The 25,299-nt window shown below is 33.7% G+C and overlaps 1 protein-coding gene across 2 annotated transcripts; it reads right to left on the bottom strand.

The window, feature by feature from the left end:
* Positions 1–818: 818 nt before the first annotated feature.
* On the bottom strand, positions 819–11,195 carry LOC106668642 (trypsin-1-like). Of its 2 annotated transcripts, none has more exons than XM_014397578.2 (7): positions 10,934–11,195; positions 8,121–8,232; positions 5,675–5,800; positions 4,371–4,547; positions 2,849–3,045; positions 2,729–2,786; positions 819–1,655 (listed from the first exon to the last, which is right to left on the bottom strand). In XM_014397578.2, exons 1-7 carry the CDS (start codon positions 11,156–11,158, stop codon positions 1,534–1,536), a joined length of 1,017 nt encoding a protein of 338 aa, XP_014253064.2. In that variant the 5' UTR covers positions 11,159–11,195; the 3' UTR covers positions 819–1,533. The 2 variants fall into 2 exon arrangements, with proteins under 2 accessions (XP_014253064.2, XP_014253063.2); XM_014397577.2 differs by having other exon boundaries at positions 821–1,655; positions 4,371–4,579; positions 5,638–5,800.
* Between the last annotated feature and the right edge of the window lie 14,104 nt (positions 11,196–25,299).

The raw sequence follows: 25,299 nt of genomic DNA on the forward strand, positions 1-25,299 counted from the left end.
TTTTAAACAGTCTCTCTCTCTCTCTCTCTCTCTCTCTCTCTCTCTCTCTTTCTCTCTCTCTCTCTCATTCTCTTTTTCTCCCTCTCACTCTCTCTTTCTCTCTTTCTATTTATGTTTTTCTCTCAATCTTTGCTTCTGTGCTTTTTTGTTACAATTTTTATCTACGTAATCGTATCTTTAATATCTTTATCCATCTATTTATCTACTTCACCCAATCCAATATTTCTGCTTCATTCCCTCTTTTCATCTCTCTCTCTTTCTCTCAAACTGACTCTCTCTCTCTCTTTCTCTCTTTCCCCCTCCTTCCCTCTCTATATGTCTGTTTCTTTCTCACTCTCACTGTCTCCCTCTCTCTTTTTCACTTGCTTTCTTTCCCATTTTCCTCCGATCATTTATATTTCTTGCTATGTATTCAACCATCCATCCTTCCATCCATCTATTTATCTACACATATATTTACCCATTTATATATCTATCTCACTTTTCCTTTCTCCCTCTGTCTCTCTATTTTTCGCTGCCACCCACTCTCACTCACATTTTCCCTCGATTACTCTATATTTATACGTTTATTTTTGGATTTTTTAAATCTATTTAGTAGGATTTAAAATGTAAAAGAGCGATTCATATTTGAAAGTATTTCATTTTATTGATTTCATAGAGACCAATCTGATCACCTTTTTTATAACTGACAGTGGTATAATATGAAAATCAGAAGAAACAGGCAATAATTTTAAACAAAGGAATACTTCTTATAAAGAAAACGAATTTTCTATTTTAAAATTTCCTTTTTTAATGTTGTAAAAGTAGTTATTGCATTTATATGCAATCAATTTGCATTCACATCAAAAAGAAATTTTTTTTTTAAAAACTGTTAACAAACAAGAAAATATTTTTCTTAACATATTTCAGTGACATGTTTTGAACAGACAAGATCAAGATGGTTTATCTAATTGCTTCGCTTTAAAAGATAATAAAACATAAATCATTATTGTTTAAAACATATCATTATTTACAATGATTCAAAACTGTACAAAATCTGTTTAGGTTTAAGATTAAAACAATTAAATAGCGAGCGTTTAAAACTAGAAGACAAAAGAAACAAATTATTATCCTAAAATTAAAATTTTCTAATAAATGAATAATGGTAGACTAATACCACCAGGCACTATAAATATAGTGAGGTCCTTAAATATAATTATAGAAATTTAAAATTACAAAAATCCTTATCAAATTAATTTATTACACTACTGAATTACACTAAAACAAGGAAAACGGTATTTTTGGCATTGTGACAGTTAACAGAAGAGAGTTGGAACCTTAAAGCTAAAATTGAATAAATTAAATATAAATATTTTGATTTTTTTGATATATTTAAGTAATCACATGCAAATTTAATCGAAATAAAGTTTATAAGTAGTAATTATAATGAAGATCACATCCGAGAAAATTTCACTCTGTAAGACGAGTTTTTTTATTTCGATGTTTTCCTGAAGTTCAGTCTTCACAATTTGAAATGTAGTTTTTTTCACAGCACTAACTGACGCAAGCACAAGCGTCTTTCATGTTACGTCTCACCCAGTTTAGATAACTGGTCACCCTCGTGTAAACGCCTGGGTAGCCAGGCCTTCCGCAGCCAACTCCCCACGAAACAATCCCTTGGAAGAAAAAAAAATTCAATCTGTGTAAATAAATGTTTTGAAATAGATAATAGGTAAATAAAAAAGTGGCAATCTCTGGTCCGCTGATGTTTTCCCGCTAGGCTTGCCTTCAGGAAAATGGTGATAAACAACAGCGAAGTTACCGTTATCATCCAAAAAAATTTGTTCAATAAAATATAATGTACAATTAAATTAACTTATTAACGAAATAAAGCTGATAGGTTTTTTTTCGCTCCCAAGTACTCCTTAAAACAGCTTTTTGGTGAAAAAATTATCAAATTTTTCGTCTTCAAGTGAACGCGATATTTATTTTAAAATTACAAAACTACAGACAACTTTTAAACTGCAGACGATTTTACAGCTTAGAACTCTATACACTGTATCTTGAAAAATGGAATAAAAATCCTCTACACTGAATTTAATGGAAAAAAATAGTCTCAGTTAATAAACTAGAATTTAAAGTATAAAATAAAACTATTTCTGTTCCTGTAAAGTTCCTGAATTTTTTCTCATTTTTTCTAAATATAATGACACAACATATAACTTGAAGGTACAATTATTTAGCTTTTCAATGGTAGTAAAATGGTTTATAATCGATAAAATCCATAGGAATTAAGTATGATATGCTGATGAAACCCAAAAATTTCATTTTTTTGTTGGATATAGAAGATCATATCCAATAGCTTTAAAAGAATTGCTTTGTTTTTTCTAACACAAATTGTCTATTATACAAGAAGAATTTTTTAATTTTTGTAACTTTTTATACATCCAATCTCATTTCGTATAATTGTTCAAAACATTTTCTTATCTTTTGTTTAAAAAAACCGACTGATATACAATAAATAACCGTGAAATACAGAAAAATAAATTTAAAAAATAAAAGTTTTTAAAATAAGCAATAAAACCTTAAAACAAACAAGGCAATTCAAGCGAAAAAGTCCTGCGAGTGTAGGAAGTCTATTAGAAGAAAAAAATTAATTATTATTATCACTGTTCGGTTTTATAGCTGCTTATAGTTAACAGTATTCTTAAAATGAACGATAAATATAATAGTGGCACAAAGTACTTACCAACAATCTCGAACTTTTCTCCCTCGGTGTTCAACAGCAAGGGGCCTCCGCTGTCACCCTGTAAGACAACATGAGGATAACCGTGGTCAAAGTGCAGAAAGTCGAAGTTAAGCTTTTTACCTGGCAAGAGTCCTGGATACCTTTCCCGGCGCAGACCATGTTGGGTGTTATCCTGCTAGGCCTGTATTTAGTCGCGCGGCACTGCTGCAGAGTCAAAATCGGTACCTGAACCTCTTGGACAATGTTGGCCAGGTTGCCCCCTTCCGAAGTTCTGCCCCATCCGACCACTGTTCCCACTTTGCCGGCAGGATCCATGGCTGAAACATTTCGAATATTTACTTATTTAAAATTGACTTTGGACGAAGTGAGTTATGAGTTTAAACTGTCTTGTTTTCGGTGCCTTGTTCATAAGTCAACAGCATGATCATCTTGGCATAGCCGTTTCAATCCCCCCCAATAGCACCCTTTCAATCTAACTCGGGTAAAATTCAGATGAATATATTTTTCCCATTTTTTAACATGGCTATGCTTTCGGGCTAGGAACCCAAATGTTTTTGGCGTGACCATGTTTGCGTGCAGTAGGCAGTGGTTGGGTCAGGTTATGTAGAACTAGTGTTTGCATTAAGTCAAAGTAAAAAGTAATGTATGTAATTACTGTCATACAGGAGGGAATATCGTTGCTTCTTTCATACTATTCCCAGTTAAAAATCCACAAGCTGTGCTGAGATTAGAACCCAGGATGTGGTATATACGAGTCGGACACCATAACTACTTGGCTACCACGGTTTCACCCATTAATTAGCATTATAATTCAAGTTAGCCTAGATTCGGTTAGGTAGCGTACTTATTAACAAAGTATTAATTAATCTAAAATTGTTTCCATTTGGTGGAAGAAAAAAATGGTTAAAGATAATCTATTATAACATAATGGATTTAGATCTAACTGTAAGCTGAAAAGCATAAAAGTAAATATTAAGTTAAGCCTATCAACTAATAAACTGGTCTGAAGAAGTTTTCGCGCTTTTGTTCTTTCCAGTCACTTTCACCGTGTCCAGCTGAGCTTTCTGTTTTGGCTCTGGCCTTTACGACCACCCGAAAGTGAAATTGCAATTGCCCTCAGATGCCAGATTCTTGATTTTAGAGGATGATTTAAAAATAAATAAATAAATGATGTTAAAAAGGTGAAAGTTACAGATCTGGATTGTTACGTGGTATAGCTTGCGTTACTTTTTTTTCCATTATGCTAAATTACAAAGGTAATTGTTACATGTTTTAAAAAATAAATTGTAAATAAATAAATAAAAAATAAATCTTATTTGCCCATTAATTTTTATAGTTGACTCCATTTTAGTATCATAAGTGCTTAATATTCCAAGTTAAATCTATATTCTATCTATGAAAGTTTAAAAAAAAATTGATTTACGAGAAGTTGACTGAAATTTCGTTTTAAAAATATTACACAATTTGTTTTTATAGTAAAAAAACAACCATACGCTGTTTTACGGCTGAATAAAGCAAAAGATTCCGGTTACATCTGGAGCGAAAGTGAAAGCGACTGGAGGCGCAGAATGGAAAACTCCCATTCGCGAGTGTTTGCGGACGAACGGAGGTTTTACGTGGTTGAGAACGAAACAAATCGGACCTGAGTTGGGAAGGCAGACTGGACGGATGTTCTTGGTGAAAGACACCGGCTTCCTCAGTTTCAGGAGGGCTATGTCATGATTGTACGAGTTGACGTCGAAGTTTCTGTGTCTGATTATTGATGACACGGCTCGCATAATCGCCGGGCTGTCAGTGGTGACGTACTGGTCGTGATCGCCTAGGATAACTCTAATCTTAGAGCGCTTTAGCCTAAAAACAACACGAGATTAAATGTTCCATTAACACCATTTATAACAGAAATAAAAAAATTTAATCATTTAGCTTTATTGTAACAGGAAAAAGTAATTAATAAAGTACTTTGGCTTGATAAAAAAATATTGCATTAGTTAAAGGTTTTTAAATCTCTGATCATAATGATCCTTAAAAACTCAACAACAAAACAATTATGTCATCATCATTACGATTCCTCATATTTACTTGTTGGATTATATATTTATATATTAGCTATGTAGAAAAAATTAAAGAGGGGTCGGAATTTAGATAAAAATAAACAAGAGATAATGATAGAGAAAAATTCAGAGTTAAGGAAGAGAGTAGCGTAGGAAAAAGCTTACAGAGAATGTATATTTCAGTATGTATGTGGAAGGTGTGTCAGAACAGTGTAGTATCCAGTTTAGGGTTAGTGAGATAGATAGATAGATAGATAGAGAGAGAGAGAGAGAGAGAGAGAGAGAGAGAGAGAGAGAGAGAGAGAGTGACTGACTGAGTGATGAAGTGGGAGATGTAATCATGAAAAAGGAAGAGTGGGAGTGAGGTGTATGGCAAACATAAAAAGCTAGATGCTTGATCAATCTACTTACCAGATATCTAAATCTGTATCTACCAGACAGTGAGAAATATTGAGAGTGGGCGAAAAAGAATTCGGGAGGGTGTGTGGGGGATAATGACAGAGTATCGAGCAGATCGAGGTAGAGATTAAGAGAGAAGGAAAGATTTGGAAAGTGCATGAGAGTAGACAAAGAAAAATTTCGAAAGAAAAGACAGAGAGAATGTGAGAAAGGAAGACAGAGAGAATGAGCGTGATTTTCTACGCCACATTTAAGCATAAATGTAATATTTTATGCAGCAGTTCATTTTTTATAATAAAAAGATAATCCAAAATCATAGTTTTTATGGGTTTTATCCCGTCAATCATTATTTTGGTGTTGAATAATTATAAAACCTTTCGGCAACGAAATTGGACAAAATAAACCTGTTTTATGAGAGAAGTTGTGAATTTGCAAGATATTTTTTGTGAGAGATTTTACCTTCGAACGCAATGGGCTGCTGTGAGGACATAATCACCGTTGAGTAGGCTTCCGCCACAGTGGAACTGGCCGTCGTAGACCAATCTGGCGACCCACGGATATCTGTTGACCCCCGTCGGCCTTCCACCGACAATCCTGATCTCTTGGTTCACCAGTCCGCACTCTGCCAACAACACGAACAAATCCGTGAGCACCTGCCAGTAGGATGACAAAGTTACAAAATAACAAAGGCGTAGTGTTTCCACAATTATTAGAATTGCACTTTCGGACCAGGGGAAAACCGGGCTATGGGCCGATATGTTTGCAGGGACGTTAATCAGAAAAAATAAGAAAATGTTGAAAAGGCTATGGCAATTTCAAACAGGTGAGTTTTCAGGGTTAGGGTTCAGATCATGCAATCAACCTGTTGTTGATTTTTGTTGACTGATTTGAGCTTTTTCGCTACATTCAATTTTCGGACAGTGTATTATACCATCAATGATCCTTTTAATTAATTAATCTTTATGTAAGGTATCGGTTGAGATAAAAAAGTCATTGTCACGAGCGGGATTCGAACCCACGACCTTCGGCTAATTACGCCCCTGCTCTCCCACTTGAACTATCGTGACTTCGATCCACTCGGACACCAACTTCCCATCTCAACTCACTTTTTCAATTTCCCCTCCTTTTTGCCATTTTTTTTCCAACCAATACTTTACATAAAGATTAATTAATTGAAAGAGGTTATTTGGCCAATCGGACCACAAAGATCCTTTTAATTATGGATATAAAATTGCTCTTTGCCGACCAAAAAATTACGAAAAGTAATGATAGATATACAGGGACAACACGGAATGAAATAGCTACTTGACAGACCATTGAAGATGACGAGTGACCAAATGCACCTAACAAACCGAACCAGCGAGCATAAGCAGACCACCAGAAAATCTGCAAAATCCCCTAAGATCAGGCGCCAGTCTTTGTCCTAATGAAAGTTTAAACTGTTTATTAGTATGAAAGAGCGACCTTGACGCGTTCTCACTTTCATCGAGAGGACTTTCACTGGGAAAGAAAGCTTGTAAAAAGCTCGGCCGAGCTTCCACGCCGCGAGTTTCTTCTTCTTTTTTCTTCTCGAGTGAAGAAACGGCCGGGACAGTTCGCCTGGGATTTTCCTGGAAAACGCAATTTAACACTGAGAGTATTACTTTGCGGGGGGGGTCGAGGTTTATGAGCTCGGGGACCAACACAAATATTGCATCTAAAGCAGGAATAACATTAATATGAAACATTTACTTTAGACTCATATAGTCCACTTTCCGTCCAATACCAACATTCGATTTCAATCTTCCCTACATCTACTCTTAATATGAATTTCACCACGAACATTCGAATGTAGAAATATCTCAAAGATAAAACCAACAGTTAAGAGTTACTTATCAATGTAAACCCCAAAGTTTTTCATCATAAGTCTACTCTTTGATGTCATAAATCTATATTTCACTTCATTTATTATTGAGAATTCTTCATATTCTGTGGGTTTAAGTATAAGGAATATAAAAAAATGTTTAAACCATTCTGTGACTCTGTTAGAAAGAAATATTAGAGAAGTATCTAAACAAAAGGTGATGGTGTTAATGACATAATCAAGAAATGGTATATGTTCATACAGAAGCTCGGTTATTTTATTCTTTGTTGCGTTAAATTTCATTAATTAAACTGAACATTCTCTTCACAAACGTTCAACTCTAATTTAATTTAAAGCTAATTCCTAAAGTGTTCTTTTTTATTAATTTAATTATATTTTATCAATGTAATTAGCATATCACCTTATCTATTAACGCCTAGTAATTTAATTTTTTTAATACCAGCACGTTAGGTTTGTTTGTATGAAATAATTAAAAATGTGTTCAGAAATGGTTAAATGTCATTATTAATCAGAACAAAGGAAAAGTCTTTGTATTATTAATTCCTATTTGTTTTTTTTTTTAAACGAGGATCCGCAACAGCAGAGGTCATATCAACCCTCAGGGTGCCGGTTTTTGGAAAAAAAAGCCCATTTGTAAGTGTGTCGGGATCGAATGGAGGGCCGCTGGATTCGAACCCGGGACCTTTACCTTACAGTGATGAGCGCTGTGTCAATGCCTAAACCGTTGTGGCCACCGACGGCCCCAATATATTAATTCCTATTAATGGTACCGTAATCACTTACTGATTAAAGTTGGCTTTTTTTAACGAGAGAATATTGAAACTCATTCAAGCATGAAAGGCTTAAAAATAGTAAATGTATTTAATTATACCGTTCTCGCTGTAATTTTACACAAAGAGCTGGCCAGCTTTTGCCCATAAGTTGCCGACAAAATTTCAAACCAATTCTATCGAACCGCCGAAGAATATTAATTCAATTCTGATACCCTACTCGTCACTCAAGACGTTCCGAATTCAATTCGAATAGAAAGAAAATTATGTTCGAAAGGCCAGGGTTTGGGACTAGTAAAAAGACTGACTACAAGAACAGTTCGATGGCGTTTCCTTCTCCTCCGCGTCCGTGTCCGAGAAGCCGAAGAAGATATCGTCGAAGAGGAGCCTCTGGGTCGCGTTGCGCTCGGTCACCAGTTCCTGAAAAATAATTAACGATATAACAAACTAAAAACCCCTGACATGTAATAATGTCAAATGTAAATTTGATGGAAATTGTTTGAACTGCTCCTTCCATTCCCAGTCAAAATCTACTTAAGACTGAACTAAACATTATTTAAATAATATAAACTTGATTACTCTACATTCGAAAAACAGACGATTTTTATAATTTATTGAAGTCGTGAGGAGCGGTCAAGAATGACGTAGTTTAGAAAAACACCTTTTTCATTTTGTTCCTACGTTTCGACCTTCATTCGGGTCATCTTCCAAGCATAAACTGTGGTGCTATAATTTTGGTGTCTTATTGGATTTGTGTGAGTGTTGTGATACAAAACCAATATGACTACCAAGAATAGTACCACACTTTATGCCCTGAAGATGACCCGAATAAAGGTCGAAACGTCAGCAAAAAATGAAAAAGGTGTTTTTCTAAAGTACCTCATTCTGCTGGACACGACTTCAACAAATTATAAAACAACAAGTCACTAAGAAACATACACAAACGATTTTTTTTTTTTTTAAATTTATTGACAAAAATTTTGCCTAACCAAAACTGTATAATTTGCGAAAGCTACTGTACGAATATTTAATTTATTTTTAATTGTAATTTATTCTAGGTAAAATTTATTCGTTCAGGATAAGCTTAAATATTATATTCACCCGAGGAAAACTAATGAATTTAAACCGTTATAAACATGCTGATTGGTAAGGAGATTGGACGGATGACCCAATGTCACGTTTCGGCCATTCACCGTTACCTCTTGTTTTAAGACAAATTTAACCAAATATGTGATCTTCAAACCCAATGACACACACAGCTCGTACAAAGCAACATTTTTGTAAATCAGGGTAGAAAAAAAACTCAATTCAATATTGCTGACAAATGTGACAAAATACCGGATCTACCTATGAAGGATACATTTCTGGAATGGAAGCTTAGAAACAGGGAAAAACTTATTGTACAAAGTGTAACAAAACTTATTTCAATTTCTTACTTGCGTTACCGAAATGGACCACTCTCTCTTCGTCTCGAGTGATGATTTTTTTTATCCGGCTTTTTCACACGACCTAGAAATCACCGTCAACACTGACATGGCCCAGATTGTAAAATTTCGTCAAGTTAAGTATCATAAAAGCATAAAATAGACAGACAAGTGAGAGCGAAACAGAGGCACGGAAAAAAAGAAGGGGAAATCGTGATTATGAAAGGGAAAGACAGGGAGAAAAAGAGAGTGAGAGTGTCTGATGTCTGAGATGGTCAGATGCACCATAAAAAGATTTAATAAAAAAGTCATCATACAGGTAGAAAGAAAGGGAAAGAGAGAAAGAGAGAGAGAGAGAGGGAGAGAGAGAGAGAGAGAGATGCGTAAATATGGGCAAATGTAAAAATAGTAAAATAAAACGGCAGAACGAAAAATAGAGCAAGCGGGACAGTGAGAAGGGATAGAGAGTGACAGAGAAAAAAGAGACAGTGGAAGGGGGACAATGTGGATACTTAAGAATAAATCAATAGGGTAGTGCTTATTACGAAATAGCGAGAGAAAAGAGAACAAGGGTGTTTGCGTGGTTTTGTGTGTGTGTGTGTGTGTGTGTGTGTGTGTACATATATATATATGGGTGCGGGTGGGACTTGCGAAAAGAAAGAGAGGAAATGGAGAGAGATAATACTATTAGTATGGAATATATTGATGAATGGATAAAAAAAAATTCGATAAAAAGTGTGTGTGTGTGTGTGAGAAGAGAGTGAGAGTGAGAACGAGAGAAATAATGAAGGAAATGCAAATGTTTTAGGAAGGGGAAAGATTGCTGAATGAATAATAACGAAATATTGAGATAAAAAGTAAGAAAGAGAAAGAGAAGCTTATTGAAGGATTAACGATTAGACAAAAGAGATAAAAGTAGAGAGAGACGGAGAGAGAAAAAAGACACAAAGGACAGGAAGAAAGAGAGAGATAGAGAGAGAAGAATGACAGAGTGCATATAATGAAAGACACTTAGAAAACGTAACAATAGAAATATAAAAAACGATATAGGGAGAGAGTAAGGAAAAGAAAGAGAAAGAGAAGGAGTGAGAATGAAGGAGACAGGCAGATAGAGACAGGTAGAAAGGGAGAGAAATTTGGAAGTATACGTAGAAGAGAGATAGAAGAAAAATATTTAGAGAAAACCAAGAAAGAAAATAAAAACAGCTAGAGGGTTGATTAATAAATTCATAGAAAGAGAACAAAAGAGAAAGAGATAGATAGAGAGAGAGAGAGAGTGAGTCACAGACAGACTAACTAGAGAGAGATAACGCAGTATACATAGATACACATGAAAACAGAGTTAAATATTTATTTAAAAAAAATATATATATAAAGAACTCTAGAGATAGAGGGGGGAAAATAAATTAAGAAATGTAGACAAGAGAGAAAGAGTGAGACAGAGACAAGCAGAAAAAGTGAGATGAGTTAAGCTAACCTTCAAAGGTAATCGACATAAGATTTCCTAGATTAATATATTATTCAAAACAATCTTCTTTGATTATGATGTGAAACATTTTGACATTTTCATATCTCCTTGTATATCAATAAAATCTAATGGAATACAAAGCTACTAGATATTAAACAGAAAAGGACGAAGTAACGAGAGCAATTCGTTGTTATCAGGATAATTAGAAAAACTTGGTTTATTAGTTTACCTGAATCGATTGTTCAATCTCTTTCGACGCTTCTTGCTGTGGCCTGAGAGATGCTGAGACTAGAGAGAGAAAACTGATGACGATGATGTTGGTGGCGCCCATTTCAGGGAGAGCTCGCGGGCTGAGCTGCAGAACCACAGTGAGAGGCCCTCCAGTTTCTTCTGACACCTCTTCTACCCCCCAGACCGTCTTCTGCCACGGCTCAAAGAAAGTGAACGCGATCATCAACCACCACCTCCTGGGGTCGAGAAGAAAAGTCACTCCCCACCGCTGACCAGGAAATTTAAGCATCTCTATCTTTTTTACTCTTTTACATACCAAATTTGGTTCCGTATGTCCAACTATAATGCATCACTATGGAATGGATTAAACAAATCAGTGTTTTATTATTTAAATTTGTTAAATCAAAAGACTTGTAAATTTCAGGAAGAAGGAAGCTTAAGGCTTTATTTGATTTTCTAATCGATTCCTCATAAATAATGCACAAGATAAAAAAACCATTCCGTTAAATCAAAAAACAAAATACGAATGAACCTAATAAAATACTACAACTTGGAAGAAAAACGTATATGTAACAAGGGTAATTAATTTAATAAAAAAAAGGTTAAAATAAATATTCTAGCCGAAATTCATACAATTTTTATTTTTTAACAAAACGTTTTTGACCCCATGAGCCCCTTCTTCAGTGTTAATTTATCATCCTATGAAAAAATATTTTTGTTTAAATTCATTTTTAATCTTAAAATATGCATTATTTGTACTGTGAATTGCATTTACATAGCCAGTGAACTTCCCAACAATGTGTAATTATATTTTTGTGTAATTATATTTTCATTTTTACATATCTATATTATGATTATATTGTGCAGAACTTTTTCCATATATTTTTACAAATTTACATGATTAATATAGATATTTATGTATACTTTTTTAACCGATTTAATCTTTTCTTATTTTTTCTTATAAAATACGTTTTATATTTTTCAAATTTATATATGTTTGTTGCCATCTAAGTGTAGTGAAAGACCTGTGTCATTTTATTCTATTTTATGCTACATGTATATTAGTATGATATATTTTTAACAAATTAACTGTTTTTCCTGTATATGTCTCTATAATAAAATATGGAATCGTCTACCACCTTTATATAAATGATAAAATGCATAATTCTAATGTTGTATATTTGCTCACGTGTAACTGTAAAAAGACAGATAGGAAAAACAGTTAAAATTTTAAAAAGTAGATTATACCAACATCAAAACAGCATAAAAAAATATAATGACCCAGGCCTTTCACAGCACATAAATAATAACAAACATATTATAAATTATGAAAAATGTAAAATGTTTTTTAAAAGAAAAAAATGATACAAGATTAAATTGATTGGAAAAAGTGTACATAAATGTCTGTAATACATAAATAACTAATCAAAAAAGGTTTTTCTTAAAAAATAAAATTTCATGTTGCAGTACACCGTTCAATAACCTACAATATAAATAATAAACTTTTAAAATAAATAAGACAAAATTTAATTCTTATTAAAAAAATCTTATTATTGTTTTTTGGCCTTGTTTTTATTTAATTATCATGGGAAAAGGACAAAATTCGGTTACATTATAAAAAAAATATTTTCTATTCGTTTTGATACTCATTTGACCTATGCAATGTGTGCTTTTTAGATGGCCTGACTGAATTTCTCGTGAACAATGATGCTATAAAAAAATACATTTCAATATTTTTAGTCTAATTTCTAATTTTTACGGAATGCTTTCAAGCACCTTAATATAACATAATATCTACCATCAGTTGTATTTGAATAATAAATAAACAAAATAGAAGAATTCTTAGGCAAAAATATTCTACAATTGTAATTCATTCGTAATGTAAGTAAGTATAACTATTATTTGGTTAAGAAAATGTTCAATTTCATTTAGAGAAAGTATAATTTGCTTTTATAGAGGGTGTTGTTTTTAGATGGCCTGGCTGAATTTCTCTTGAACCAATGTCGTAATCAACAAACAAACCTGTTTAATATTTTTTAGTCTGGTTTCAAATTTTAACTTTTTTTGCAAAAAAATTAAACAGGGTACCTCAGGCCCAGGGGAATTTCAAAATTTCAAATAGAAACCACATGTGTACGTAGATGTATTAGTCGGGGTGTAATATACTGCGCCCTTTAAGAGCTATTGTATCCCCCGTTCTCTGCCTAAAGCGCACGGGTGAGTCCTACTTCATCAAAGGACTTGATTAGTAGGCCCGGTTTCAGTGGTTGAATCTCTTCTATGGCACATTGTACACCCCAAAGCGCTTCCTCTTGCGGGCAAGTGTAGCACCACAGTTTGTTAGTAGGTGTGTTGGTGTCTCCTCTGCTTGTTTGCAGAATGTGCCGTAATGGATTATTCCATCTTCTAACCTATATATCTTGACATATCGTTTTAAAGGATTTTTTACACTGAAAACAATGGTGCAATTGGATTTTAAATTGGTCAAAAATGGCGAAGTTAAGGCAAAAAGGTTGAAAAAAAACAGCCATTTGGTTTTTGCTCCTGTTCACCACTCTTCACCCGTGCTCATAGCGATAGATAGATAGATTGACAAACATTTTCTATCCTTTGCCGCAGTTCTTCAACTGAGGTTGCTCGGTTATGATTGGCGCAGACACTGTTTTTTAATGTCCCCACAGAAATTAGGCAAGTGGAGTTAAGTGGGTGACGGAGGAAGCCAGTACGTCGGGCCATGAGGTCGTATCCCGGAAGTGACGGTTGAATTGTGTGCGGGGCATACATCAAGCTTGAGAATCGTTATTTGTCATTGTTGCAGAGGAACAACATCTAATAGTGATGGTAAAACCTCCCTCAAAAAATTGAACTGAGCACCATTTAAATTATTTTCGTAGAAATAAGCCCACAACCAACTAAGCGATGATACTGTGAACTACCCGAGTACGATACTCTCGGATTGTCCTCTGCCCACGTTCGAAAATTCCAACGGTTTAGTATGCCATTAGAGGTAAACTTGGATTCATCTGTTCATGTATGGACGAACATTTTCTTCAGCCTCCCAACTCGACATTTGTTCAAGGAATGCCTGTCATAAACAGTCCCGAAGTCCTTGGGCAAGATGAGAGCGAGACTGCTTAAAAGTTCAGGGTGCATCTCTAATTTATTTTTTTTTAAACATCACTTCACTAAATACATATAGTATCATATCATACACTAAAATCCTTCCAACATTTCAAAAAGAGGAATTCGGATTTACACATACATATAGTAAAATACTCAGCTTCTCGTCGAAATTACGTAGCCGGTAGTTTTTTTTATATAACTAATTTTTTGACCAATTTAAAATCTGATTGCACCATTGTTTTCAGCGTAAAAAACTCTTTCTCTCTTTTAAATGATGTGACAGGATTTTTGTAGCTGAACTGGGCCCCCTGCATAACTTTTCCACGATAAAAGGTAAAAATTTGAAACTAGACTAAAACATATTAATTTTTCTGATAGCGTCATTGGTTCAAGAGAAATTCAGCCGGGCCATATAAAAATGACATTCTGTATAGTCTTCTTGAAAAATAAAATATAATATTATTATTTGAACGAAATTCTTACAACGCAATAACAATATTATCTTACCAATCTTATTAACGTCAGATATTAGGTTACGGATCAGTTAGATGGAAAATACACTAAGTATAGTGTTTTTCCATGTAACTGACACACACGACCTTTATATAAAGTTTTGATGTAAAAAAAATATATACTGGTATGAAGAACGGATTTTATTGTTTAAATTCAAATTTTTATAATTGTGTATAATTTTTTTAACAGTACTGTCAGTTCTAAGTATAACCGGAATCGCTTATTTCCCGACGACTTAGAAAGGGAGGAGATATTTTCTTTCCGAAATACAACATAATATTTAAAGGCCATCGGGGGACACGGCGGAAACGTTTGGATCTGAAACTTTCATCTTGGCTCATCCCTATAAACTAACTATTCTATCAATATTTGAGTAGACCGGGTTAAAAATCCTCTTCGAACCTTTTTATCTCTTTTAATCCACTGGTCTAAATATTTCAAAACTGTTTTACAGTGCAGGCTCGTAAAGCGATCTCATTTGCGCTAAAATCGAAATAATTGAGCTCGCGGAAGGGTTCCCCCCCCCCTTGAACTTCATTTGCTGGTTTTTCACTTTTTTTAACCATTTTTAAAACTAGTATGAGATATTTATTAAATTAGTACTGATGTGTTCGATCATCATGGTTTGCCTATCCATCCATTGACTGTCCCTGTTATTTTTAATGTTTTCGGTATTCTAAAACACTCTCTCGCTTTCTTTATCTCTCTGTCTGTCTGTCTCTGTCCCTCTCTCTCTCTCTCTCTCTCCCTCCTTCTCTCTCTCTCTCTCTCTCTCTCTCTCTCTCTCTCTCTCTATCTATCTATCTATCTATCTATCTATCTATCTATCTATCTATCTATCTATCTATCTATCTATCTATCTATCTATCTATCTATCTATCTATCTATCTATCTATCTATCTATCTATCTATCTATCTATCTATCTATCTATCTATCTATCTCTCATGAAATACCGTCAGCGATAGTACTATGATGAATGTAAGAGCATAAATATATTCTGATACAAAAAATTACAAAAAATTACGATCACATCAATAACGTTTAAAACTATACACTCTAAACAATCTAATTATCTATTTGTTTTGTTAAATATAATAAAGAAATTATAATATTTTACTTAAGACAAAAGAATATATTCAAAGTTTCTATTCATAGAACATAGAACCAAAAACATACGACAACTCTTTCTTAATTACTAGCATAAAGCTACCAACATGATGTTCCGAATAGTATTCCTCTGAGAGTATTTTTCGTACTTTCAAAAGAAAATATTGTGATGGAAAATAAACAGCAGAAAATCATCGATGAAAACATAAGTTGTAAACTATATAACAAATTGTTTTGTTGCATTCTCTAAAACGTAAACTAAAAACTAACTAATAAATTAAGTTAAAGTCAATTAAAACTCTCAAAAATCTTATAATGTTCCGAACAGTATTTCCTCTGAGAGGAGTTTTCGTACTTTCAAAAGAAAATATTTTGATGAAAAAAAAACAACAGAAAATCATATAAACATAAATTGTAAACTATAATGGAAATTATGTTTTTTTGGTGCATTCTCAAAATCTCAAATAAAAAATTAACTAATCAGTTAAATTAAAGTCAAGTCTAACTCTCAGAAATTCTTGTCAAAGTTTGTATCGTTTTTTAAATAATTTTTATTCGTTGTTATATCTAGATAAATATTATTTTATACATTTATAAACCAAAAAATTTCGTATTGCCAAATGTTTAGTAAACAATTTACAAAACTTTTCTTTTTTATTTAAAAAAACAAGCGTAAATACGAAACGTGTTTTCATTAATTATCTAAATAGTGAAATGTACATTTAACGTTAGTGGAAGGAAGGTCTACGAGAACTAAATTTGTGTGAGTTAAAAAAACCTTAAAAACCTCTCTCTCTCTCTCTCTCTCTCTCTCTCTCTCTCTCTTTCTATCTCCTATTCTCTCTCTTTTGCTTTTCTTCCTTCTCTCTCTCCCTCTCTCTCTCTCTCTCTCTCTCTCTCTCTCTCTCTCTCCCCTATTCTCTCTCTCTTTTGCTTTTCTCCCCTCAATCGCACTCTCTCTCACTTTTGTTTTTCTTCCTTCTCTCTCTCTCTCTCCTATTCTCTCTCTTTTGCTTTTCTCCCTTCTCTCTCTCTCTCTCTCTCTCTCTCTCTCTCTTTCTCTTTCTCTTTCTCACTCCCTTTTCTTCTCTGTATAACGTTTAGGAAGGACTAAAATATACTTAAAAACTTAAATATATCAAGACACAAAACGTTAACATGACAGAAACTTACGGTTATACAAATCAACAATAATAAAAGGGGGACACGTTCTCATATTAAAATGTGTTCAAAAGACAGGTACATCACGCGCAGATAATGATGATAATGATGATGTTGTTGTGGATGATAATAAGAAGATACTAGGAAGCGGGGTGCTATTTTTCTGAGTTTCTTAATTCAATTCAATTTACTCAATCTTCAGTTTAAGAAGTAAGTAAATCAACTGTCATTGGTGCAATTATTTTCTTGTGTCTTCTTGGTATCCTGGGATATGTCTACATTGAGCGGTGCATTCAAAGATAATATGGTTTCTACTTTTGTCTTTCTCATTACATTATCTACAAAAGAAGTCAGTATTGAATCTACCGATTCATGCATATGCAAGTGTATAACCTTATTAATCCCCGGATTATTGTTGGTTGTTTCACCATGAGTTTCCTGTGTCTTAGGTATTGGCTGATACCTCTGAACTTTGTCCACGTCTTCTATTATTTTGAGTTGTTGTTTGATCCTGCTCAAGTATAGATACAGGGCCATCACGACATGGACTTCAACGTGAAAATCTCTCAATCTAATACGAAACAAGAAATGAAATCTATATCTAGCATGTTTTCACTTTTAAAAGGAGAATTCCATACTTCTTTTAATAACGCTAATAATAATAGAAAGCGAAATTCCGACGTCAATGCAATTAGAATGAAATCGTTACTTCATTCCAATGCGAGCTTTATAAAAATCAGTGTGATGCCAGTTACTCAAGCTGTCACTTTCAACGGATAAGAAGAGAAAAGTAAAAAGACATTCAACTTTAGTTATCACCGTAACGAAATTTTTTTCAGGAAAACTGCGCGTATTTAGTTTAGAATTTGCAGAAGTTTTGTCAGTACGTTCAATTTACTTTAGAACTAAAGTAATGCTTAATATTTTGTTAAATTTCGCTCTGAGACATAAAATATCTGACGTTAAAAACAAGTGAAGATTAGTTATAATACAAATACTCCAATTGGTTACATTTTTATAAATTCCCAATTCCCTATCTGCTTCAAAAAGTCTTTTGGATTTTTGTTTTGTTTTTGAACTCGGACTGCAGTCCTCTGTAACAAAATTTTTTTTTTATTTTGGTGAAATATCTACTTCTTAGACTCATCAGAATTATAATTGATCCATTTCTAGAAGTAAGCATTAATGCTGGTTTATATTATTTCAAGGAAAATCTAATCAAATGTAATAATTTAATGTAAGTAATAAAAATTGTAAATATCTGTAACTATTGCGATGGTTACATGTGCAGCTTACGCTAAAACAAGATAGTTAATTTTTTTGTAGCTTGAGTTCTTTACGAGACCACATGGGGTATGCTAGCCTCGTATGCTGACTACCTGAGTATATAGATTACATTTAAAAAAACGATATGTGTATATGTAAGATAACATACATCATAAATTATTATTCGGAGATCGTGAGATGCGGTCTGGTGTGACTTGGGTTTTAAAAAAACATTTCCTTTATCGTGTTAACGTTTCGATCTTTATTGAGATCATCATCAGGGCTGAAAGTGTTTGTTTTCTGTGTAATTGTGGCATTCTTCTGTGTCGTGTCGAGAGTCACAAGAATGACACAATTCGCAGAAAACAAACACTTTGAGAGCTGATGATGATCTCAATAAAGATCGAAACGTAGGCTCGATTAAATGTTTTTCTAAAAGCTACGTCATACCAGGCCGCATCTCACGATCTCCGAAAAATCATTGACTAACGGTAACTAACCAACACATCATAAACTAACTATTGAAATTTTTTTTTCTTGTTTTACACTTTTAATTTGTTTACACAATTGCCACATTCTCATTCGGTCGTTCAATGACCATAGAAACCATGATAGATAAATTGTCCTATCTAGTGATATTTAACGATTGTAGCATTTAAAAACTCTGTTTGATTATCGTTTAACAAGTCCATTTTCTAAAAAGAAGTTTTTCTAGGTGGATATAATTTACATATTTCTTCCATTATAAAACTATACAATTAAATATTTAAAATAAACTGTTGTATTTTGTCGTACTATCCGATTGTCAATGTGCCAGAGTTCAACATACTGACGTTTACCGTTACCTCCAACCGACCTTGACTTCGTAACACATCAGGTGAGAGTAATCGAGATGCTTCCGGGCCACGGCCGAGAAGCCTTGGCAGTGACATTATGCCACTAGCTTGAAGAGGGGGCGGGTTCCGTGGATGGTGGATGGTGGATGGAAGGGGATTTTCGGCCTGGTGAAAGTGCTCTTGAGGTGAAAGTAACTTGTTACCAGGTCACCTGGATCCTTGACTTTTACCAGCGACGAATCCGTGGCCCGAACCTTCTCTGACCGCTCACGAAAGGAAAAAAGTGCCGAAACAGATCGGTAACAGGGGGTATTGTTGAGTTTTTTCGAACTTTTCAGGGTATGAGAGTATGTGGACTTTTCCGTACGTTACCTTTCTTTCACAATAATCTAAAAATATCATATACATCTCTTCCCTCTTCTCTATCGGCCACGGTTTTTTAATTCAAATTCATCATTTAACCCCGTACCCTAATAGTTCGTTTTTTAAATTCAAAGTTCAAGTCTTCAGTCATGTAAATTACATTAAATTTTAAATTAGGATCGATTTTATAAAACTTGTGTTAAAAAGTGTTTTTCTAATAATCATGATCATGGCTGATAATAAAGGCTTTAACTTACTTGCTCTTTCCACTTGTCACCCGGTCCGTCATCTAATTGTATATTATATCTTCCTTTCTCCATATCTCTTTCTCTCTCCTCCTCTTTCTTCTCACCCCTCTCTCTTTCTCTCTCAGTGCTCCCTTTCTCTCTCTCTCACTCTCTCTCTCTCTCTCTCTCTCTCTCTCTCTCTCTCTCTCTCTCTTTCTATCTCTCTCTTTATCTCTATCTCTACCTATCTATCTCTCTATCTCTTTCCTCTTTTCTGTTGCTCTCGCTTTCCTCTCCCTCTCTCACTCCCTCTCTCTCTTTTTTTTTATCGTAAACTTATTTTCCAACTCCAAGAAGGTTGTAATCTAGTTTTTAAGAATCTTACGAAAAATCTATATCTGATTTTGTTACTGAACACTAATATGCTCTGTATTAAAATATAAATTATAAGTTCAAATTATTCCCAGTTTATTTATTTCCTTCATTGTCGTTAAATTTATTATTTCTATTTTATGTCTGTTGCTACTATAAACACATATTATAATTGTAATTAGACGTTAAGTGTAAGAAAGTTCCTAGATACCTAACTTTTGCGTGTATGTTAATAAATTAATTGTTAATCAATCTTCTTACCCTCTCACTACATGTATATATATCCTCTTACTCTCTCTTTCTCTCACTCCCTTTCCCATTATTCTTATTTTCTCTTTCTCTTTCCTCCCACTCTCTCTGTCTCTCTCTCCCCCTCTCTCTTTCCTCTCATTTTTGGTCTTCCTTTCCTCTCAATCTCTCTGTCTCTTTCCTGTCACTCTTTCTCTCTCTCCCTCTCTCATTCCTCTTATTTTCTCTCTCTATTTCCTCCCACTCTCTCTGTCTCTTTCTCATTCCTCTCATTTTCTCTCTCTCCCCCTTTCCTTTCACTTTTTTCTCTGTCTCTTGTTCTTCTGCTGTTTCTTTTCTCCCTCTCTCTTACTTTCTCGCCTCATCGCACCCTCTCTCTTTCTCCCTCTCTCATTTTATCCCACTCTTTCCTTCCTCCCTCCCACTCTCTTTTTCCTTTCAATCTTTCTATATTTGACTTATACCATTCTTCTTCATTGTTGTTCTTTTAAATTCACTATTACTCTCTTTCTCTGTCTTTCTCTTCCTAATACACACATACACAATCTCTTTGACCAAGGATAATATTATTAATCTAAAATATTTGAGATGCTGATTTACTCTTTTTGTCGGAAAACCATTGCGTACTTATTTCCTATTTATTTTTATTCTCCACCAAAAATTTCTCTATTTATCTCTCATTTTATGAATGTCCCTCTTTCTTATTCTCTTTTTATTGATTATTTTAAAGACTTTTAAACTGGAAGTAAACTAAAAGACGTAATTTGAATTTAAATAATAATAATAATTACACAATTAATTAAGCATAAGCTGATAAAAATAATTAAATTTAGTAATAATAATAATTTAATAAATAATNTAATACATAAAACTATACTTTCGAATCCAGAACATAAATAAATTTCCCAATGTTCAAAATCTTTTAAAAGTTTACATCTTTATTGTGGGAATTCTTAATTCTTTGGTTTAAATTTTACATTATTTTTTCCTTTTACAACAAAAGAGAAAATAACAACCAACGTTCCCGATTGGAAGCAAAGTTAAAAACTAGCCCCAATTATCTTTCTCGTTGTGGGCATCCAATTTTAAAAACGACTTTTGTGATACCGCCAGTCGGAGCGAAAGTCGCCTTGTTTTGCTCAAGTAAATGGAATTCCTGCGGTGAATTCATTCGTACACTTTAAAGCCAGATCTGACCGGACGCATCTAAAATCGGCATTGAAAATCGGATAAACCGATGTTGGCTTTTTCATTGAACAATTGCAATAAAGCAATGAGCCCGACATCATCGTTGTATCATTTAATATGGGAGGAAACATAGATTGCCTTGCTTACTGATTAATGGACTTTCCAATACACAAAAAAACACACACAACGAATTAGCATGCTGTAAATACTTAGTACATTCACAAATACTTTTTTTTTAAGTACATAATTTTACGTTTTTATATTATACAGACTTGGCTCCGGCTTAATACTTTTTTGCCATAAAGTCTTTCAATTAAATTGAGCAGTGCCATAGAATATTAATCACATATATCACAACAAAGTCAAAGAAAAAATCACACTAAAATAATTATAAATTAACGAACATATTTACACAATGATTAATTCACTACTTTCGTGGTCCGCTTGACCAATTAATACATGACAATTAATTAAGGTTTTTAGTTGAGATGAAAAAAAGTTAATGGCACGAGAGGGATTCGACCCCACTTCGAATTGGTCAAGCGGACCACGAAAGTAGTGAATTAATGATTTACACTTCACTAAAGCTCTCCGTCGCCATTTCAGTTGTCGTCGAGAATCCAAACCGATTACACGACATTTGAAAAATGGCAAAAAGGAGGGAAACTCATAAGGTGGGGTTGAGATGGAGAGTTGATGTCCGAGTGGATCGAGGTCACGATAGCTCAGGTGGTAGAGCAGCGGCGTATCTAGCCGAAGGTCGTGGGTTCGAATCCTTCTCGTGCCATTAACTTTTTTCATCTCAACTAAAAATCTTAATTAATTGACAATGATTAATAGTATAAAAATAGGGCCAAATTAACCAAATTATTTCTATTAACTAAATAAAAAATTATCTTCCTGCATGGGACTTTTTTTTTAAACTTAACGTATAATCATTAAGAATTGTCCTTACAAAAACAAAATGGAAACAGCATGCAAACATGTCCGAATTACGTAATGAGAACTTCAAATTTAACTTCTAAGCCACGGTGTTTTAATTGAAATTCATTATTTCACCTCATAGCCTAACACTTGCTTTTTTATATTTAAACTTCAAGACTTTAGCCATGTAAATTATATTAATTTTATGCAACTGAGAGTGCTTTGATGAAAATTTAAATCCCTGTTTTCCTTTTTTTTGTAATGAACAGCAGTGAATAAAATCGGAAAAAAATCAATTTTACCATTATTAAATCGTGATATTCCATGCAACACATAGTTTATTTTCACCCAATCTTTTTGATATTTTAAAAATTTTCGTAGAAGTAAATCTCTAAAAGCTAAGGTGAATAATACGAAATTTTATTTCCAGTAAAGAGTTGGATATGATTTTGGTAATACCTAGTATAAAACATACAGTTTTGATTACGGATTCAATTTTTACGCCAAAATTAAGGTGGTTGGCATTAAATTTTGATGTCTTGATTTTCAGAAAATGGGGTGTGAAATTATGTTTCAGGCACCCTGCTAGCTAGTTTTCAGAATTTTGTTCTTTTGTTGTCGAATATACTTGTACATACGATTATTCATAGTAATGGTTGAGTCTCACCTTGAAGAAGAGCCAGTGCCTGGCTCGAAACGCTGTGAATAACTGTGATAAAAAATGTGAAAAACTGTGAAAAATAGTTTAGTATAAAAAATTGATCAAAAGTGCCAAAAATAATAATTTATAAAATACATTGCGCTTTGATACATTTGGTATAAACAAAAATTACTCACTTTTACTTGTAGTAAGAGTAGTAAGAGAAAAACGACTAATTTATCGAAACAGTCCACCAAGTGTTGTAACACTTACTTAACTTTTGTTCAAAAATTTAAGCAATCAATGTATTTCAGATCGAAATGTCTTAATAAAAAATTGAGTTGAACATAACAAAAAAACAAAAACTTTTCATTCTTTCAAAAATCGGCCACGTGCAATCTATTCCATTTTAAAACCGCGATCTATCCGTTCTACAAATAATCCAAATTGCATACAAAGAAGAATTTAGCCGTGATTGCAATAATTTACATAGAGGGCAATGTCGTTTTGGAATTAAACGCGGTTTGAGGAGCTAATGACGGGTCAACCTGTTTGCTCAGCGTTCTGTCTTCATCTCCACCAGGAGACAATTTGCAAGCTCATTTGCTTCTCGGTAAGCCGATTAACAAGGAGCTTTAAGCCAGGTGAGAATGGTGGTGCCATCTCTTGGCGACAAACCAATACAGATTTATAGCACTTTGCTTAAAAACATACCGTAGTCGCTTACTAAGCAGTTGTCACGGATGATAAATCACGGCTTTAAGTTAATATAGTGGGTACTGTTTTATATTTGCAAAGAAATGTCAAAGCAAAAGTATCGATCTGATATATCAGAGATTTATGATTCGTGAAATGCACTAGTTTCAAATGAATTTTTCAATCACCAGACCTATCTTCCTTTGCTTTTTCAAGATATCATAATATATGATATGACGGTAACCAACTCTCTCTTTCTTTAATCCTATTAATGATCTCTTTGTCCATCAGGACGCATAAAAACATTAACAAGATAAAAATGATGCTTGATTAACATTCACATTATTCAATAGTATTCGACATTCTTCGTTGTAATTAAAGATAATCTATTCCACGCACGCTAATAAATGACATTCACATTATCCCAGATTACCCACCGTGATAATTAGGGATAAGTTCTCTCTTTCACGCTGATAAATTACATTCGTACATTCGTCATTACCCTAGACTACTCGCTAGTCCTCGAGTTATTGGTATTAAGCTCCCCCCGATTCTCGCTAATAAATTAAATTTATACGCAAAACACTCGATATTCCTCGGGGTAATTGAGAGATGAGGTTCACGCTGTTAAATTACACTCAGACACACAATACTACAATCAAACTACCCAAAAGTGTCCAGTCATGCTAAAAATTACATTCACACACAATACTACAGTCACACTAATCTAGAATTCTCCATATGCCTTGGTTATAATTAGGAATAAGCTATTCCAACCACGCCAATATTAATTATATTGTATATTCAATTATATTCACACTACCCCAGTGTACTTGATATTCCTCGGGGTAATTGGGGATATGCCCTTCCATTCACGCTAATAAATTACATTCTCACACTAAACTTCATTCACACTACCCCAGAGTACTTCATATTCCTCGGGGTAATTGGGGATAGGCCCTTCCATTCACGCTAATAAATTACAGTCACACACTAAACTTCATTCACACTACCCCAGAGTACTTGATAATCCTCGGGGTAATTGGGGATATGCCCTTCCATTCACGCTAATAAATTACAGTCACACACTAGACTTCATTCACACTACCCCAGGGTACTCCCCAAAGCAATAGGCAATTGATATAAATAATTCATTTTATTTATAATTATTTTTTTAAACTAATCCTTATTTCCAATACAAATAATGTTTTAATAATTCTGAGTAAAATTATAAATTTGCGTTAGAGTTTTTAAAAATATCAATTTAAAAAAATCTGTTTTATGAAAACTGCCGGTTTAAATTGGATGTTCGTTATTTGATTAAACAATTGATTTTGTTTATATTCTAGTTTTCATTTCTTTTTTCTTTTTTTTACGAGGGTTCGCAACAGCGGAGGTCATATCAACCCTCGGCGTGCCGGTGTTTTTGAAAAAAAAACCATTCGTAAGTATGTCGGGTTCGAATGCAGGGCCGCTGGATTCGAACCCGGGACCTTTACCTTACAGTGATGAGCGCCGTCACGTTTTCATTGATGTTAGACTTTTTTGTATCAACATTAAGAAACATCGGCTTTTACGTAAATCTGTCAATTAATCCCTAAAGCATTATTATTAATTTGTATCATATAAATTTTAATAAATCTTACATTTGAATTTCATTTCATCAAGGGTTGGAAAAAAATTATAACAATTGCATTC

This window comes from Cimex lectularius, unplaced genomic scaffold (genome assembly GCF_000648675.2).
Source record: "Cimex lectularius strain Harlan isolate CLEC.00 unplaced genomic scaffold, Clec_2.1 scaffold111, whole genome shotgun sequence".
Classification (NCBI taxonomy): domain Eukaryota; kingdom Metazoa; phylum Arthropoda; class Insecta; order Hemiptera; family Cimicidae; genus Cimex; species Cimex lectularius.